The 20261-nt window shown below is 41.8% G+C and overlaps 1 protein-coding gene across 1 annotated transcript in view; it reads right to left on the minus strand.

The window, feature by feature from the left end:
- Positions 1–20261, minus strand: part of AOAH (acyloxyacyl hydrolase) — a 174391-nt gene that overhangs the window by 73366 nt on the left and 80764 nt on the right. The window contains 1 exon segment of the mRNA XM_030308229.1: positions 18769–18863. Coding sequence (XP_030164089.1) covers positions 18769–18863 — 95 coding nt within the window.

Genomic DNA, 20261 nt, shown 5'->3' on the forward strand with positions numbered 1-20261 from the left:
AGAAACAGGCAATGGAAAAGAGGCTCCTGATGAATCTTGAAGCACCATGCAGTTCCAGTGACTGGCACTTTGTCACCCCTTAGCAGGAGGCACCCGCCACTTTCTGCTCAAAACTCCACCATTATTGTGAGTCAGATACTCTCTGTTTTGGTTTCTGTTCCTCCTGCCACTATAAATCAAGTGTCTTCTCTGTTTTTTTTTTTTTAATCTTATTTTTTCCCTAGGTCTTTCTGTTTACAATGTGTGTTTGCTGTAGGATTTGAGAATATTCAATTCTTCCAGAGAAGACAAGAAAAGTAAACAGAATGGATGAAACTCATAAGACTTGTTAGGCAGAGATAGTGAATAAGCAGGTGGCTTGTGATATGTAGACAGAATACGTGAGCTGTGTTAAGTGAGTCAGTAGCCTATAGAGCATATTGAGAGTTAAAGGAACAATACAACACTCCCCGATACCACACACTCTCTCTCTCTCTCTCCTTTTTCTCAGTCCTCTGCATCATGACAACCCCAGATTTGGGGAACTGGGCACGGAACTAGGCTTCTGATTTGGGATGGGTCTGCTCTCTCTTTCATAGGGAGTTAGACAGGAACCCTGCTGGCAGGGACGTGTGCCTGATGCTCTCTGCAGCCTGGAGCAGTAACGGAGGGGATGGCAGTTCTGAAGCGTGCCAGCCAAGTAGGGAAAGGCTTTACTCTAAAAATGCAGAAGCTCTACTTCTGTGTCTGGCTCTACAAAGACAGTGAAACTCCACGGTTTGGATATGACACATTGGAAATGGGTTCCATAGTCTATCCAGCCCCATTCTCAGTCAGGGGTGGGTGATAAAGTGTTTATCTTCCCAGTGAGGGGGGGGGGGGAGAGCAGATGTTGAGAGACAGTTAGGACAGAGGAGAAAATGGCCGGCAGCCTTGTCTTGGGTAGTGGGGTCTCTCAATTCAGTCTCTCTGGATCAATCCCTTCAGATCTCAAATATCTGGGAGAATCCTGGACTTCTTGCTGCTCTTGAAAAAAGCCCCAACCAGTCCTGGAATCATCCCCACCAGGATTTAAGCTGGAGCAGATGGCAGCTGATGCTGAATCACAGCGGGGACCAGGGTGGCTTTGTATCTCACAGCCGAAGTCCTGGAAAGCCCAGGAAGGTCAGCTGCATAGGTTTGTCCTGGTCACTCAATTAACCTTGAAATAGCATGCATTTGTGCTTTCCTGGTTAAATGTTTCAGACTTCATTTACGGTGTTCTGGTGAAGTTTTACTATTCTTGGCTGTGCAAAACCAGGGGCTTTACCTTTGTGTCAGTTTTGGTATCTCCGATGGCTGTAGAATATTACTCTCTTTAACAGGAATGTTGGGAGGGTCAAAGGACAGTGAGGGGAGCAGCTTGACAAGTAGAAGCCCCACACTGTGTAAAGAATCATGTTTGGGTGGATTATATAGTGTCCCTTCCAAGTGGATTGTCCCAGGTTTAAGAGGAATGAATTTTATTGCAGATAATAGAAAACATTTGAGCAGACAAATAGAAGCCCCAACATACTTTTTCTTCCTTAGTAAATTTGGTAGATAAAAATGAGAAGTAATGGCCATTAATAGCAAAGGTTTTATAGACCCTAGCAAAAAGAGAATGTTTAAGTCATATCACATTAAACACTAAAAGCCTTATTCACGCAACATTATACCCAAGATATTTCAGGCATTTAAGGCAGGAAAGATGCAAATTAGGATCTCCCTCATCAACTCCTGCTTATTCCTCTTGAGCATTTATGTTCTCAGAAAACTTGTACCTTAAATGTACCTTAAATGTACATATGTAGAAAGACTTAATGTTTACTAAGAAAAATTTGCCAAATTTGTAAAGAGCATCAGAAACTCAATGAGTGATAAGTCAACTGCCTCATTGCTTCAGATTTTCTTCTGATTTTATCAATGATACACAATGTTTTATGTCATAATTGACATGTATATACCATTTTTGTGTAATATTTTAACATTACTCGTGTGTGTGTGTGTGTGTGTGTGTGTGTGTGTGTATTTCCATGAATTGAGAAAGCCCACTGGTTCTCATTTTTAATGCATATTCAGTAAATATAAAACTTTGGATTTGGGAATATTTTAAGCCCTAACTTCAATAAGCAACTTCTATTTGGGTTTCTTAAAACCATATGAAGTGACAGAGAATAATGGCATCAACCAGAAGTTCATTTGGGTCTGCCAATCTTCCAATGATAAAGGGAATATTCTTGGAGCCTTTATTTCACTGTTTCCATTTGAGCCCTCTCTATCCGACAGTGCCATGGACAAATTGTACAGTGTATTCCCTTCTATAGTACTGTTAACTGGGTTAGATCTAAGTTGTTTATTTTCAAATAATACAAAGTCACTTGGAGGAATCTGCAGCTAACTTCTGTTGGAAAAAGATATGAAAAATATCATCAGTTAAATAAGTTTTTTAAAATTTATTTATCAGGAACTAAACTCTCAAAGCAGACAGGTTTTGTTGTTTTACTCAAAGAGGAAAATAGCTGTTAGGTTGGTCTTTTGATAATGGAGCAAGAATCTCAAGGCCTAGGAATCAGAGATCACTGTTTAGCTTTGGGACCACGAGCCTCCCAGCCCTCTTGGTCTGCCACTATTTCATCTGTCCTGCAGGTGGCCTAGATGAGGCTGTCCTCCTGCTTTATGCCTTTTTCCCCCTCCTTTGAAAAAATTCTAAATTTACTTATTTAAATTCAAGTTAATTAACATACAGTGTCATCTTGGCTCCAGAAGTAGAACCCAGTAATGCATCTCTCACAGATGACAGCCAGTGCTCATTCAACAAGTGCCCTCCTAAATGCCCATCTCCCACTTAGCCCATCCCCCCCCACCTCCCCTCCAGCAACTCCCAGTTTGTTCTCTGTATTTAAGAGTCTCTTACAGTTTGCTTCCCTCTTGGTTTTTCTTATTTTTCCTTCTCTTCCCCTATGTTCATCTGTTGTATTTCTACACCTTTCAATCTCACAGGCCTGCTCTATGACCTCCTGCCTTCTCAGGCCACTGCCTGGGACTCAGTCTCATCATCCACCCTCCCCCCCCTCCTATCTCCCGCCTCTACCTTAGTGCATTTACTTATAGAAATACCAAGTCATGAAACTTCAAGGGCCCTCCTTGTCCTTTGCACAAACTTTCTTGCTCTGGTCCCTTTCCTTTAGGCTTTGATATGTGAATAAATCCTACAAATGAATGTATATTCCTTCATGATGCTTGAATGTGCTACATTTGCCAGGTAACTGCGTTTTAGGCCAGAGGAGAGAAAGGACTAATAATGAATTCCCCCTATGTGCCAGGCACTGAGACGGAAAACTCGTACACACTGTGTAACTTCATCAAACAACTCTGTGAGGCAGGGGCTAGTCTTCTTCCTTCCTTCTTCGGTCCCTTCCGCAAACACTGTTTGAGCAACTACCATGTCTCAGATGCTGGATACTACCTTTTAGAAAAGGAACAAGCATCCAAGCCTCAGATGAACAGCAGTAAGTTAAATGAGCACGCCTCAACCTACTTGGAGATACTAGAAAAAGCCCATTTTATGGTGGCACCTCTTGTCACTGGTCCCAGGCCACAGAGGACTCTGTATTTTCTGTGCAGAAACTGGGCCATGTGGGACTCAGGAAAACTGTGGCAAACAGAACTCAGAGGGAGTTTGGGTGACTTGCCAAGGTCACAGAGCTGGTACGTAGTGGGGCTCAGATTTGAACACAGGTTCTGGTGGGATTAGGAAGGGAGAGGCTTGGAGCAGGCCAGAAGAACCTCAGCTTTCAGTAACCCCTTGTATCTGGTCCTTGCTTTCCCCTTAAGCTGCCAAATCTCATGGAATCACAAACTTGGTTAAGCTGGATTGGCTAGTTGTTGAAAATGAGGCTTCCTGGGTGTCTACTGAGAGGATGGTCTCTCAGATACTACTTTGGGTAAAAGGTTCAGAAATCTACAGATAATCCAGGAGTGGCTGCCATCTTTTCCTCTCTGTTTCCCTTATGTGGAAGCCAAGCATACCTTATGAAGAGCACAGAATGAATATTTTTGGGATACATACTGAAATGATATGTGAGCCTACACAGACACATACATACACACCCCACTCACATATTCCCAGGGTCTGTTCTGTCCTCACATCTGCTGGGGAAAGGCAGACTCAGAGAACCACTACCTATCTGGAGGTTTATCTTCTAGTGCAGCTGGCAGATGAAGGTCTGGGAGAGCAGGGGAAGTACATTTCCTCTGGTTTCTGCCTCTCAATCTCAGACTTAGTCAGGCAGTATCATTCACATAAGCTAATACTTTGATATAGACAATTTCAAGAATGTAATTAAACTCTGAGTTTGATTCATAAACCTTAGAATCCTGTATGCAGTGAAACGAGTCTCCTATTGAGGTCCTGGTGGCCCTATAATTCATTAAACAGAGAGAGAGAGAGAGAGAGAGAGAGAGAGAGAGAGAGAGAGAGAGAAGAGAGAGGAGACAGACAGGGAGAGAGAGAGAAACACATCAAATGCCATCCTGTGCTAGGCACTCTGTTTACCACTGTACCAAGCAGTAGTAAGTTCCTCCTTTGTGGAGCTCACAGTCTAGAAAATAAACATTTCCCAGCTGGGTACCTTGAAGACTTTCTTTAACTCTTCTGTATCTCAGTTTCTTTGTCTATATGATGGTCTAATAACAGCACCTATCTCATCGGGTGGTCTGAAAAGAATTATAAGTGTTCAATGAAAGTTAGCTCTTAGTGGTAGTGGTAGGGAAGTCCAGAGTGATAGAAAGGACAACTGTCTCATATGTGGGGGTTTGAAAAGGAATCTTGTAAGAAATGTTATCCCATGTGAATCCTGTGAGGTTACTGAGAGGGAGCCAGACAAAAAGGGGCAGGGGAAAGAGTTTAAGCACTGGCAATACCATATACAAAATTCCACAGCTGAATCCATCCTATTACATACAAGGAAGACCAACAAACTCTGCCTGTAACAAACCCAAGGAGCATATATGCCAGTTCTGTATTGCTCTATCTATTGTTATGACCAGTAACAACTGCTCAGCTCCTGGGATGATACCTATTGAAGGCACATTTAAACTTTAGCAAGAGCTAAATAAGTAGTTTTCAGGTAAAAAACGTATAGCATTTCATCTTTGACCCTATGCCAGTCCAAAGCCTTATGGGGCAGTGAAGAAAGTCAAATAAAGATTTCTAGCAAAATGTGACCAGTAGATATAAAGAGGACAGAATGGCAGGCAACAATCTTTCATCATTTTGCCAGAATATAGCTCTTTTTATTTATCTATTTTTTCACCTTGTCAGCTCCTCTTAGTCTCTTTCATTCCCCTTTTCTTTTATTTATTATTTAAGGTCTAACCCCATCATTTATTTATTCGATGAATGAGTTGAGGGATGCATTTATCTAATCGCCCCACACAAAATGAAAATGCATTGTGCAGTTGGATTTCTTCCACAAAATTCAAGTCCTTCCATCATTATTTCTAGAGTGATTGAAGAACTGTATCCAAATTCATAAAACTGAGAAAACAAGAGTTTAAAGTGTCCTGCTGCTATGCAGAAAAAATCACAACCTTTTCTTTCATGGAGCCAGTGGAACACATTTTTTCACAAACAGAAAAAATAACTATTCTAAGGGCCAGGAACAGGCAACAAGGCACGCATATCATAAAATTTCACTCTTCAGATACCTTCATTTGTAAAGGTTTGGTCATTTTTTTGAAGCATTCAAGCTGCTATTTGTCTGGGGTGGGGTAGTTTTCATTTTTTGAGAGGTAACATCAAACATTAGACTCTAGAAGCCCAAAGTCCACAGCCAAGCTACAGGGGAAGCCATCACGGGGCACCTAATGACCAGGCCAGAACTGGGCTGTCACTCCCCACTATCTAGCTCATCAAAAATGATCTCATTTTCTTCCTCTCCCCTCTTCCACCTTATACCAAGAAGCTATCACAAAACCTCGCTGATTCTATCCTTCTAACTTGCACATGTGATGGTCCTGGGTTACTGCCACAGCCTCTGGCCAGGGTCCCTGCCTTCTCACACTCCCCCCACCATCTTCAGCAGTCTATTCTAGAATCTTGTTGGGGAGCTTTGTTAAGATATGGATCCTGTTTGGGTAGATTTGTGGTGGGGTCTTAGAATTTATTTTTAATAAGTGCCCTAAATGGCTGTAGTGACTGGCCCGGTTTGGGAAACACTGCTCTTTGGGCTACAGTAGCTATTCAAAGTCATCCTCCACATGGCACCACCCACTGCCCCAACTTCTTCTCACATCCCACTCAACTACCTGTGGGCCACTCAGACCTTCAGGCCTGTCACAAGCTCTTCTTCCTACTCTGCGGTCTTTACTTATCAATTGCTACTCATTGGTCAAGCATTAGCTAAATCCTGACTCCTTTGGCCCTCCTTCCTTTGTGAGGTGCTCTTCTCACTCTCATCACACCCTGTGCATGCTTAGCTAATTACACCTAACATGCCAGCACTAGGGTGGAGTAGGCCAACTTTTTAGTATAAAGGGGCTTTGGTCTCTGTTGTGACTACTCAGTTCTGCCATTGTAGTGGAAAAGCAGCCACTGACAATATGTAAATGAATGTGCATGCTGTGTTTCATTGAAACTTTATTTACCAAAAAAAGGGAGGGGCCACATTAAGTTCAAGGGTCATAGTTTGCTGACTTCTGCTCTAGGCTCCAATGTATTCAGTTTGTGTCTGGGCTCCATGTTTAACTGCATTATCTTGGGTAAGTTAGTTATCCTAAGTCTTCATTTCTTCATCTATAAAACACACATAATAATGGGGTCATTTCAGTGCTTTTTTTTTTTTTTAGAGAGAGAGAGACAGAGTGCCAGCATGGGAATGGGGTGGTGGGGGGCAAGAGTGAGAGAGAGAGAGACAGAGAGAGAGAATCTTAAGCAGCCTCCATGCTAATGTAGGGCTTGATCCCACAACCCTGGAATCATAACCTGAGCTGAAATCAAAAGTCAGACACTTACCTGACTAAGCTGCCCAGGGGTCCCTCATTTCAGTATTAAATGAGATAATACTAAGTACAATGCCTGGCATTTGGTAAACATATGGTAATATTTGCTTAATGTAATTATTATAATTGTGAGTTTATCTATCTTTCCAACTAGACTTTAAGCTCCTTGAGGTTAGAGCCGGCTTTTCACGTCTATGGCCTGAGTTGTTCACCCTTATCTATTTTCTGTGCCTTCAATAATAGAACTCCCACAGTGTTAGCTGGGCACATGGCTGTACTTCCCAGCCTCGGTTACAGCCTAGTGTGAGCATGTGACTGAGTTCTGGACAATGAGGTGTGTGAGAGAGTAACACGTGCCACCTCTGTGTCAAATACTTCCAGAGGATGTGTGTGTCCTCACTTGGTCCTTTTTCCTTCCTACAGGAGGGAGGTGAACAAAGCAGGAGCAGCCACCGTGAACCCAGAGGTGGAAGCTCCATGTTGAGGATGGCCGAACTATCCTGCCAGCCCTGGACTGCTTCCCTCTGGATTATTATATGAAAGGAAACCACATTTTCATCTTAAGTCACTTAATTTGGCGATTCTTTGTTACAGCAGCTGAACCTATACCCTGCTTGATTAATTACTAGTCTTTTAAGAAAGGCTGACCCACCTGCTATTCTTTCTGGCTCTCAAATATGTTACCAACATGCAAACATGAACTTTTTGCTCCTTATTGGTCTATTTTTGCTCGGGGTCTTTACCAATCAGTCTTTTAATTATTGGCTCAGTGTTGCTGTCCTCAATTTCTCTCCCTGGAATCTTTGGACCTTCTCTTTCAGAATGCTCCCCTTGGTTTTCTTCTAGGAATTATGGCTTAGCCAATCTGACCAATCTGTGAGCCATTGCCTTGAATAGAAAATCCCTAGGAAATCACTCAGAAGCCAGGCATTTGGCAAGGGTGAGGCTGGGTGATCTCCATTCTTTTTACCCCAAGGAATGGCATGGAGGGAATTAGCTGAATGAACTAATGAATGACTGGAGTGTAGCAATCAATTCCAGTCATCCAAAATTATTTCTAAATGCCAGGGTTTTCCTCTTTCCACATCCCAACTGATTCAAGACTCTAAATGTTTTTCCTATGATGAGTCAGTTTCCTGAGACCCAGTTTATGGTTGAGGAACTTGAGGGACAGCAAAGCAAAGTGGTAAATATAATTAACTAGAGGGCAAGAAATTACATCTAGTCTTCGTAGCACGCTGGATCACACAGGTGTTTACCGACTCATGCTGCCTCTCTCTGAGCAAATCTCCATCTAATGTGCTGGGAGAGCAGGCATATGGGCTGAGTAATTATAAATGCCTTTCAGAAGTACGGTGCTTAAAATAATTTCCTCTTATAGTTTTTCATAACACCGGGTGTTTGTCTTTTTAATTCTTGCAGAAGGCAGTGAGGGCTAAGATCACACATGTTTTCAGAAGAATGAGCCTGCAACAGCATCCTACTTTGCTGGCAGGTAAGAGCCCCAAACGCTCACCTTGAGTGGGAAGAAAAGGGCATTACATTGATCCGGCCTCAAGGCAAGAGCCCGTCTGGCCTGTGCCCATGAACAGAGAATGGGAATAGAACATTCTGTCTCTTGTGGCCTGATAGCTGCTGGAGAAAAGGATTCACCATGGTGAATACAACTCTCTTTTTCAGGCAGAATAAATGAAGTGTAACTAGAATTGAGGCTTCTCTTCTCACTGCTTAGCATCTTTAATCTACTAGCCGGCAAGATGTCTGAGGAGCAGAAAATACAATTTTGTCCAATTTTACTGAACTACAGTCTTTCCTCATCTTGAAAAAATAATAATAATAAAGTACTCTAATTCTTAAGTATTTCTGGAGTCGACATGAATCTAGCCGAGGTAGAATTTCCATATTTTATGTGCACCATGAAAATCAGCCTTTATGCTTAATGGAAGCTTTGGGCTCGCTGTTAAATCCAGAGAGCAGGAAGCAGGGCAGGTTAGGGAGAGTCAGGGTGAGAGCTTTGATACTTGCCTGTGCGGTCTGTGGGCTAATAAAGGTCAACCAAACTTGATCTACACACTCATCTCAAAGAGTCCAATGAAGCACATGTGGGCTTGAAAGACTGGAGCCGCTTTGCTCTTGGGTGAATATGCATTTTCTGCAGCCAGATTAAGGATTCATTTTGTCCTTGACACAGCACGAAATTCAATCTGCGCCTACTTACCCTACAGACAACAGCCTGCCGGGGGTCGTGCTAAGATTTTATAATAGTACAGGCAACAGCCTTCGCTAGCAACATAAACATTTGGGAAATTGTATTTCAGAATCTCTTCTCCCTCCTCTTTCCCCCAGCCCCAACCCGTCATGCAATTCTGGTTCAGTGAAATGCAGCATTTAATATTTTGGAAATAATTTTCGAACAGATGGGGAAGAGGCAGGAGGGCAGCATCTAATGCTGGCCTTGATGATCTCTCTGCCTCCCTTCCGTTCTCAACAAAACATCTCAAGCAGTGAATGTTTTTCCTTTGAAAGAAAAAAAAAAAAGCACGAAAGTATTTTCAAATCCACTCGTTTTTCTTTGCAATCTTCCTAAGTTGAGATCTTTCCTGTGGCACGGGAAGCTTATTCCGGATCTGACTACTAGGAGACCTCGGAGAGAAGCTAGGGTTGTTTAAGGAGGGAGGAGGGGAAAAACCAGCTTTCTGCCCTCAGCCGAATGAGGCTCAGAACCTTTGTTTCTGCGGAACCAGTAGGGTGATTCTTCACACTCTCTTTATTGAACTACAAATATCTTTCCAGATGAACACACTCCTAATCTAATTAGCTGTAAACAGGCCTCTCGGGTGCCACACTGCTTAACTAGAGGATGGCAAGAAGGGCGGAGAAGAAGAGGCTGTGGCAGGAAAGATACCCACCACTGTGGATTCCTTTCCATAGGCACAGTTGGGATGGGGTGATGTATTTGCAGCAGTGTTTTCTGCTTTTAGGGAAGCAAAGGCCAAGAAATGTTGAAGTCTCATAAAGGGCAGAATTATGAAACAATGAGTAATTGGGTTTCTACAGCACTTCCCTCTCTTTCCAGATGATATGATGTATTCCTTGGCACAGGAGAGAAACCCAGGGCACCAAAAACGTGGGGTCCTGAAGGGTTTGGTTGACTGTTGAACCCTGAGTGAGGACACACAGCTGGGTGTATGCCACAGTTCCTTACCCGAGGAACCTTGAGATTCAAGCATCAGTCACACGCCTTCCTCTAGCTTCTGGTAAAATCCCATCTTCCTTTTTGTTCCCTAGCCTTGGTGTCAGCAATGATTAATCTCTTCAGAAACTGCCTTTGAGTTCTAATACCTATGTAATCAGGTGTGTATGAAATGCAACTCCAGTGTAGCCAGTCTCCTGTATTAAATCCCTTCGGTTGGAATGCTTTTATTTTCCTGATTGGTCCCTGCTAAATGTTGACTCTGACGCTGACTAGAAACCCAAGGCTCCATCTGCTGAATTAGCCAAAAGTTTGGGCGCTTTCTTCCTTTGTGGTGACGTTACTAAAAGACTCTCAAATAGTTAGACCCATGGGCAGAGGGTGCATTCTCAGTGGACACTCTCTTGGGGAATCTCACACATTCTAATATGCTCTGGAAATCTTGGGTTGAGAGGCTAGTCCACACTATGCTGAAGGATTCCCATTTTACCCTAAAACATTTTATCTTAGAGTACCTCTTTCCTGGCATTTATAGATGTAAAGAATTTGGAAAACCACTGCAGTACTCCACAACCACATCTTTCTTTTGTAAATCCTCAAAATTTGGACATTAGAAGCAGTAGGAAAACTGTGACAATGGTTCTCAAAATATGGTCTGGGGGGATCACTGGGGACCTTTGAGACCCTCACCAGGAGTTCATGAGCACACTATTTTTATCATAATACTGAGACTTGATTTGCCTTTTTCACTTTCACTTTTATTTCACTCATGAGGGTACAGGGTAGTTTTCAAGAGGCTACATCCATATATATTAAAACAGATTGAAGAGGGAAGCAGATATAGGGATCCAGCTGTCTATAGGCAGATATCAAAGAGATTCACAAAAATGGGAAAGAAAACTACTCTTCTAACTTATTTTGTTGTTTGTTTTGGAAAATAAAGTTATGTCATAAAAATATGCCATTTATATTGATGTATTTCTTATTGTTATTGTCAAATGAATTAATGAATAATTCATGGCTGAACCTTCTGACCACAGAGGGTGGTGGGCAGAGGGAGAAGAGGTACAATCAGATATGATTCTTCTGGCTGGGCAGATGTCCAAAGCTGGCTCCCTATAACGAGGGCTCTGAGAGGCCCTGCTGGGAACATGGGACTAACCTCCCAGGCAGCTAGTGCACTCTCCTAACCCCATCTAGTCTTTTAGATTTCATGCTCCAGGCCCTGGTCATCTGGAGGTTACCCTCCACAGTGAAGTCATCTGCAGGCGATCTTCTCCAGGATTTTTAATTATCCAGGCTGGCTCTCCCTTCCTGGGGTCCACATCCTTGCCCCAGGACACATACTCTTTCTATCCTGTTGCCTCAGTCACCATGCTTACATTATTCACGAGAGTGTCAGACACCAGCCCCTGTGACCCCAGTCTCTGGAGACAGCTATCTGAGTCTGCTAGTGGTCACCTACACTGAGGGGAAAACATGTTCACCCTTCCCCCAAGGGGAGAGCTGAGCTCCACTGCCATGCTGACGCCAGCCATTCCCTGCCTCAACTCATAGACCTCCGAGGTTGGGCCTTAAGCTACAGGTTGCAGAAATGATTTTCACTCCCTTCTTTTGTATGTCCTGTGGAAAGTGGGAATAGTTGGGGCCTCAGTTGAAACTTAGGTAGAAATAAATAGCCCGATTTTTAATATCCTATTATAAAACTATCCCAAATTTCTGATGAGATAGTCATCATTATTTATATTTTTTAGATGAGGAAATTAATTTCAGAAAGGATAAGTGGCTAAGCTAGGACTCAAACTCAGATCTGATTCAAGGTCCAAAATTACTTTAAATAGAGATAACTTAGGGGCTGGAAATGCCCCTCTGGGCACTTGCTCTTGACTCAAGGTGTCAGTTTCATACATGGCTCTCATGCTATCAGTTGGGTGGTCATACATCCCAATTTGTCTGGACCAATCTAGGTCAATGCCCATTGTCCTCATATAATTATCAGTCATGATCCCTCTTCTCTCAGGTTGGGACAACAAATTACAAGTTCGCCATAACCATTAGGGGTTGGGGGTATGGTGCAGAAGAACCAGAGGCACCAGAAATTTCTTAGGGGGACAGACTCTTCCAGAAGAGTCTTCAAAAACTGGCTTTGACCATCTAGGGAAGATCTGCATTAGAGGGGTGAAGTCAGTGAGGCAGTCTTTCCAGATGCAGGGATGCCTGAACAGCCCTGAGTAAAGCCCAGCCAGGTGGGACGCTGGCTCTGGAGGGTGGTCTCTTCAGGAGCTGGCTGTAAAGTCCACAGGGTGGGAAGGGTGTGAGAAAAATACACGTCCACTGTTAATTCCAGATAACTTCTGCATTTGTCCTTTTCTTTTCTTCCCCGTTGTACTCTTGTAGCTTAGGACACTTTCACTAGAAGATAAACAACTAGCTGGTCTCCTTTCCTGTTTTCCTCCCAATCCAATCCATCCTGCTATTGAAATCAGAGTGATTTTTCTAAAATTCAAATAAGACTGCTACTATTTCTCAGTTAAAAACCCTTTGGTGGCTTCCTGTTGCCTTCAGGATAAACTCTGAATTCCTTAATGTGGCTTCAAGGGCCTTTGAGATCTGGCTCTTATGCACCTTCCTAGACTCTTCTCGTACCTTCTCCACCTTGCTCCCACTTACCATCTAGTTCAGCCACACTAAACTTCCCAGAATGCTGAACCCTCTTACTTGTGAGCCTTTGCGTGTGCTCTTTCTGCTGCTAGCACACTCCTCATTGTTAGGACCAAACTGCTTGAATTCCTTCTTTCCTTGGGTGTGGGGAGTGTGTATGCATCACAGCAGCTCTGGAATTTGCTGGTCTGCATTTCCCCCCAAGGCCTGAAGCCCTCTGAAGACCTGATTCTTTCCATCTTCTTCACCTCTGTGTCATTAGCCCCTATCACACGGCTTGGCATGCAGCAGGTCCCAGGTTAGTATTTGGTGACATTTTGTTTACTTGCCACAAGCATTAAAAGTCAAATAATCAGGGTGCCTGGGTGGCTCAGTCGGTTAAGTGTCCGACTCTTGATTTTGACTCAGGTCCTGGTCTCATAGTTCGTGAAATCAAGGCCGGCGTCACTATCAGTGCAAAGGGTGCTTGGAGTTCTCTCTCTCTCCCTGTCTTTCTCTGCCCCCCCACCTCAAAATAAATAAATAAATTAAAAAAAAAATCCAAAAGCCAAACAATCAAAACACAAGACATCAGAACTCAACATACCTCATGGATGTCTGCTAGGCACAGTACTCATGCATACTCTGACTCCCTGTGCAAATGAGGAGGTTGTATAGATAATAGGTTTTAAAAATGAGAAGTTTTCTGGGGGGTGCCTGAGTGGCTCAGTTGGTTGAACATCTGACTTTAGCTCAGGTCATGATCTTGCAGTTCGTAGGTTTGAGCCCCGCATTGGGCTCTGTGCTGACAGCTCAGAGCCTGGAGCCTGCTTCTAATTCTGTGTCTCCCTCCCTCTCTGCCCCTCCCCCCACCCACACTCTGTCTCTCCTCTCTCTCTCAAAAATGAATAAATGTTGAAAAAATTTTTTTAAAAAGTAAATAAAAATGAGAAGCTTTTTTTTTTTTTAAAAAGAAGTGTGATCCATAGTAGCCCAGAAATGAATCAGCTCAATATCCAGTCATGAACAGATGGTTCAGTAGATTATGGCTTGTATACTGAAAAGGATACTATAGAACCCTGACAAATATAATGAATGTAAAGACTAAGTAGCAATGTAGGAAAATGATTATAATTAGTGCTAATTGAAAGAAAGAAGAATGGCCAATTGCATACTTGCTACTCTTGTGACTACATAATGTGTGTGTGTGTGTGTGTGTGTGTGTGTGTGTGTAGTGAGGGTGGAGTTCTGGGAAGGAGAGGAAAAATACTTCTAAATTTAAGATGGTGGGGATGTTTTTTTTTAACCTCTCAAAATTGGTTCTAATATTGACTTTAAATCTTCTTTTTTTTACCCCAATAAGAATAATATTAAAAGAATACTTTTAAAAACCAATCTGATACTCCAAAGTGTTAAAATGGTTCTCTCTGGGTGGTAGAATTAAGGAGAATTTTAATGATTTCTTAATAATTTCTATATTTGCTTATTTTTCTCCATTGAATATTTAACATTTATAATTAGACAAAATCAATGCTACAAATATTTACTTTCTTTTGTCTCTCTCTTTGGGAAGATATACTTCTTTCCCCATTATCTTGGGCATGGCCATGTGACTTGCTTTGACCAATACATTGACGGTGGACATGATGCAGCAAATGTATTTGCGTAGGGGGCCTTGCCCTCTTGCATTTCTGCCACTACCATGAAAAGAATATGTTCTGGATAGATTCTAGGAAAAACCAGGAAAAATGAGAGACACGTGGAACAGACCTAGACCCAATCTTTAGCTTGGAGCCAAGACCAACAGAGTCTAAGTTAGGACAGCTGACTCTAGACAATCCACAGATGTGTGAGTGAGAAGAAATGTGGATTGTTGGAAGACATTGAGACTTGGGGTGGTTTGTACAGTATTATTTTGAGAAATAATATTTTGATAAATCTTCATTTTTAATGCTAACTTTCTAAGCAAAATCTCTCTTTTATTCTTGTCACATCTTCCATCATATAAAAGGCATTCCACAGAAGTGGCCCAGGCTTGGAATGACTGTGCTAAATTTTAGCTTGAAGAAGAATGTTAACCTAGGGAGAACTTCTAAGAACACTAGAACATCAGAGGCTTGATGACAAGGTGACAAAATGACACTAGAACTGTAGTGTTGTCCCTAGCTTCAATGCATTATCAACATATTGGTGAGATTCATGAATTCCAATTACTATTATGCCCGATCTGTGTTCCACATCAGCTCTATGTTATTGTCATTTTCATGGTCGTTTCTCAACACTACTTATTTATTGCCAAAACGTGACAGGGGATGAGGGGGGCGGGGAACTACAGGTTTCCCTGGCTATCCAAAAGCGGAGTGTTCCGAAAGCTCAAGTTAGGCCACATTGCTTTTCTCAAAGACCTACGTTAGTATGGTAACAGCTTTTTTCGTGAAAGTGAAAATTTTCTTTAGATTTCTTTTGCTTGGCAAGAAAAGGGGACTAATATAGGTCTTCTGTAAAGGCAAAAAGGCATAAAACAAACTTTCAGAAAGCATGGCATACCTATAAACTGAACCCCAACCAACAAACGCCGAGTTGCAGGATTTCAAATCAGTTTGTTGTCGCAAATCCCAGATTAAAAAATGTTACAATTCAAATCCCAATTGTCAGAACTCCAGGATGGGGCCAGCTGCTGGGCTTTTGAGAGTGATTTCTTTTAAAGTGGCTTCTCAGCGGGTCTTTCTCTTCCCCAGAAATTTAGCACACTGCAGAACGAGCTGCCAGTTCTGGTGAGAGTTTGTGAGAGGCTGTTCTTTCCAGGAGAAACCCAAGGTGAGAGGCACCGTTCACCTCAGCCCCCAGAGGCCTGGGTGTGGGGTAAGGAGGACAAGCACCAAAACATGGACCAGTTTGCTTAGCTGCCACCACTGCCCTGCATGAGTGCATGTCAATCTCCTTTTCATTTGGGTTGAATCTAACACAGAGCTCCAAAGCGTTTGCACAGCCCTCAGATCACTGAAGCCGCATGGCCTTGCCTGAGATTGTTCCTACCATCATTTATAGAGTTTCTGGTTATGTGGCTTGTTCAAGATGACAATGACAGGAAGTGATTCTTCCACCTGCTGGCTGTGTGGCCTTAGGCAGTCTACTCAACCTCTCTGAGTATCTGTCTGTACAGTGAAGTTACGTTCTAACAATACCTACCTCAGAGGGCTTTTATAAGTGTTAATAAAGCAGTACTTTGGTGTTCTTTAGCTATTTGCTCAAAACAAAACACAACAATCCCCCAAATCTTGGATTACAATATTTGGTACATACAAAGTACAAATCCACTGAAGAAAAATAAGAAAAAAAGTTACCCAGTGTTCTACGATCCAAAGATACCAGTGTTAACATACCAATCTACAACCTTCTAATTATTTTCTGTTTTTTTATTTTTTATTTCTAAAATTTTTTTTCTCGTGTTTGCTCTTAAAAGTAATTCTTTGATGAATACTCATGTATATAGATTCTTTGGCGAATGATCATTTTTAGAGGTAAATTTCCAAATATAGAATTAATGGTCCAAATCACAAATGTTTTAATATCACTTTATATGTATTATCAAATTGTCTTTCAGAGAAGTTCTAGCAACATAAACACTGTTGGTGAATGAACATCTCCATTTCACTATATTTTTGGTGAAACTAGTCCTTTATCATTTTTTAATCTTTATCTGTTTAACAGATGATAAATGATATTCCATTGCTGTTTTAATTTGTCTTTCTTTTGTTATTCTTAAAGATGAAACTATTTTTCTTTTCTTTTTTTTCTTTTGCATGGATGTTTGTTTATTTATTTATTTATTTATTTACATCCAAGTTATTAGCATATAGTGCAAAAATGATTTCAGTAGATTTCTTAATGCCCCTTACCCATTTAGCCCATCCCTCCTTCCATAAGCCCTCCAGCAACCCTCTGTTTGTTCTCCACATTTAAGAGTCTCTTATGTTTTGTCCCCCTCCCTGTTTTTATATTATTTTTGCTTCCCTTCCCTTATGTTCATCTGTTCTGTATCTTAAAGTCCTCATATGAGTGAAGTCAAATGATATTTGTCTTTCTCTGACTAATTTCACTTAGCATAATACCCTCTGGTTCCATCCACGTACTTGCAAATGGCAAGATTTCATTCTTTTTGATGGCCGAGTAATACTCCATTGAAACTATTTTTCTATTTAGTGGTTATGTTCTTGATTATTAGAAAATAAAATTTATTATTTCCATGCAGGAACTGTTTGTTATTAGGGGATTTAAATGTTGCCTTCTATTTTATAAATTTGTCCTAGTTTTTCATTTATTTTTTAACTTTATGGATTTTTTGACATCTCATACATTTGAAAATGTTATATAATGAAATCTAGTAATATCTGGAATGGTAATCTGGAATACTCCTTAAAATAATTTGTTTTTTCAGAAGGGCATATGTCTGTTGTTTTCTGAATCTTTGAAAAACTGAGAATAAATTTCTGTGGCCCTCATGTAAGAACAAACAATATCTTGGCAGTTAGGGCCTTTTTCACACACAATCCTCAAAACATCATAGAGACCACTCCACTATTTTCTGAAGCTTAGAATTGAGAGGTAAGTCTGATGCCAAAAGGATTTTTTCCTCCTACTGTGTACCCTGTTTGTTGTTGTTGTTTTGGGGCAGAATGATCGCAAGATGTTTCTTTATATTTGGAATTAAAAAAGAAAAAACAAGACACGGTAAAGAGATGGTCTATTTGATACTTTGGCCTGGTGCTCAGTGCAGGTTTGGGATTGAAGACAAGGATTCTCTCAACTCAGGAAAGTTATCTTTTATTATTTATTTTGTCACCACTTCCTCTCTGGCTGATGTGTTCTCTTTTTTGGGGTTCCTATTCAATCTCCAGAACCCATCCTGCATGCCTCTTTTCTTTTTTTTTTTTTTTATTTTTAAAAAAAAATTTTTTTTTCAACGTTTATTTATTTTTGGGACAGAGAGAGACAGAGCACGAACGGGGGAGGGGCAGAGAGAGAGGGAGACACAGAATCGGAAACAGGCTCCAGGCTCCGAGCCATCAGCCCAGAGCCCGACGCGGGGCTCGAACTCACGGACCGCGAGATCGTGACCTGGCTGAAGTCGGACGCTCAACCGACTGCGCCACCCAGGCGCCCCTGCACGCCTCTTTTCTGAGTTCCAGAATTTGCCCAGCCGGTGGACTGGTTTGCCTATCTTACTTTTCGCATTGTCCAACTTGCTAGTCAGTGTTACCACTGGATTCTCACATCAGGTAATTTCTGTCCTTTCTCCCAAAAGTAGTCTTTCCTGATCTCAAATTGCTCCTTTTTCATGTGTACAATCTTCTCTTGACTATTGTTGAGAATCTGAATTTAATATTTTACAAAATGTCGCTCTCTCTCCTATAGCAAGCTTTTTTTCAAAAGAGCACTCTTCTTTTGAGATCACGAGCATTTTTTTTTTATATGTCCAGATGTTTCCCTGTCTGCTCACCTTTACAAAGGGAGGGCTTCTTCTGAGAAGAAGAGGTCAAGAAAGAATTTATAATTCCTGTAATTTAATTTCTCTGAATCAGAGTTTCGGGGTTCCAGGAGAGGAAAAAGGGAACCATGCCCAGAGATGGCCATATGACAAGGGCTTCCCCATTGTGCCGAAGTTTCCTTTCCACCTGGCGGGGCATCATCCCCCTTCTCTAATGGACAGGATAGTTCTTGTTATGAACCTGTGGTGACAATGCCCTCACATTTCTTATCACATTGTTTGAAATGAACTGAGCTGAAATGGTTGTGGATGTGCCTTTTATAGCAGATTTTGCTGAGGAGGGAAATTTGCACCTGTTTGGAGTTGGCATCCCATTTACAGAAAGCAAGGGGGAGCAAACACAAAGGCCAGCACATCCGGGATGATTACTGCCAAAATTACTTACCAAAGACATCTGTGAAGCTGTGATCCATTCAGGAGAGATGTGGAAATGAGCCCCTGCTGAGTCTCCTAGCAAAATGATTCCCCTGGGCTGTGAACCTGGGTGGGACAATTTATTTGCATTATTTATGCACTCAAGTAGTTTGAGCCTCCAGATTGGGTGGTTAGGAGACTAGATACCCTGGTGTGTATTTCAGGCACAGAGCATCATAACAGTGATGCATTGCCGCTTTTCAAGTGTTGGGGAGTGAGGGAGATCGCATTTCGGAGCTGAATGAGATTTCTAGGCCATCAGAACTGCTAGCTAAGCTGTACAGATGCAGGTGTGTTTCCTAGCTCAGCATAAAACAAACTGCCGTGCAACATCACAAGTGAAGGATGGATGAATAAATAAATCAAAACTTTATCTGAACTGAGAAATACACCCTAAATTTTAGTTTTGGAAATTGCTCTCTTGAATTCTGTTATAATTCATTTGAAGAATTCCTCTTATCATGGAGCAATTTTGATTCTTCAGAAATGTTATGGTCTTTTAAAGCCCTTAATCCATGTACACAACAGCACTGGATGGACAATCCTGGCTGATTCATGGGAGATGAACATAAAAAGTTACCTGCGCAGGCCTATTTGGAGGTTAGGAATCACTTAATCTGCTCCTGAGGCCCATCTACACAATCCATTTACCCGTGGGTGATGCATGTACTCTTTTAAATCCCTTAAGATGCTGAAAGAATCAACTGATGCCTCCCAGAGTCAGGGACGCCTCTCTCCCCTAGCTCCAAATCCTCCAAATCATGCTGGAGGACTGTCTAGCCTCATTTCAGTGGCTCCTTACCTTGGGCATCGGTGACAATTAGCTCTCGGACTGAATGCTGAGTGACTGAGCACCTGGACTGAGAAGGTCCAGGACATCCAGGAGGGCTTGGGATGTGGGGTGTCCAAGAGGCTTCCCACAGTGATCCCAGAGCCTCACATGAAGATCTTTCGCTTAGATCTGAGTTTTTTAATTTATTTATTAGTCATTTGTTCATTCATTGTTTATTCATCCAATAAACATTTCTAAACTGCAAACTATGCACTGAATCTTTACATTTTCTATTCCCTTTCTACTCCTCTGAGATTTTAAAGACAATTAGACTAAGTTGATTGAGGGCAAGGACTGTATCACATTTGCCCAGGAAAACTCAGAGCCAAGTATAGTATAGCCTTGGTGCAGAATAGGAATAGGTATTCAGGAAATATATGTTGGATGAATGAATGAATGAATGAATGAACAAATGATTGAAATGCTTTTAAGTTTTACGGAAAAGCATTGCATAAACATAAAAAGTGGTGCTACCGGAGGGTATTGTTTGAGATATTTTAGGTATCACCAGAAGCATATTTTCAGTAGTGTGTCGGTGATTATAGGTTTCTCCTAACAGTACTGGTAGCTCAGATGTCTGGGGAATTTGGGCTTTAGAATGCAGAGCTTTTGCTCAGCTATTTTTGGGAACT

Source organism: Lynx canadensis, chromosome A2 (genome assembly GCF_007474595.2).
Source record: "Lynx canadensis isolate LIC74 chromosome A2, mLynCan4.pri.v2, whole genome shotgun sequence".
In the NCBI taxonomy this organism is placed as follows: domain Eukaryota; kingdom Metazoa; phylum Chordata; class Mammalia; order Carnivora; family Felidae; genus Lynx; species Lynx canadensis.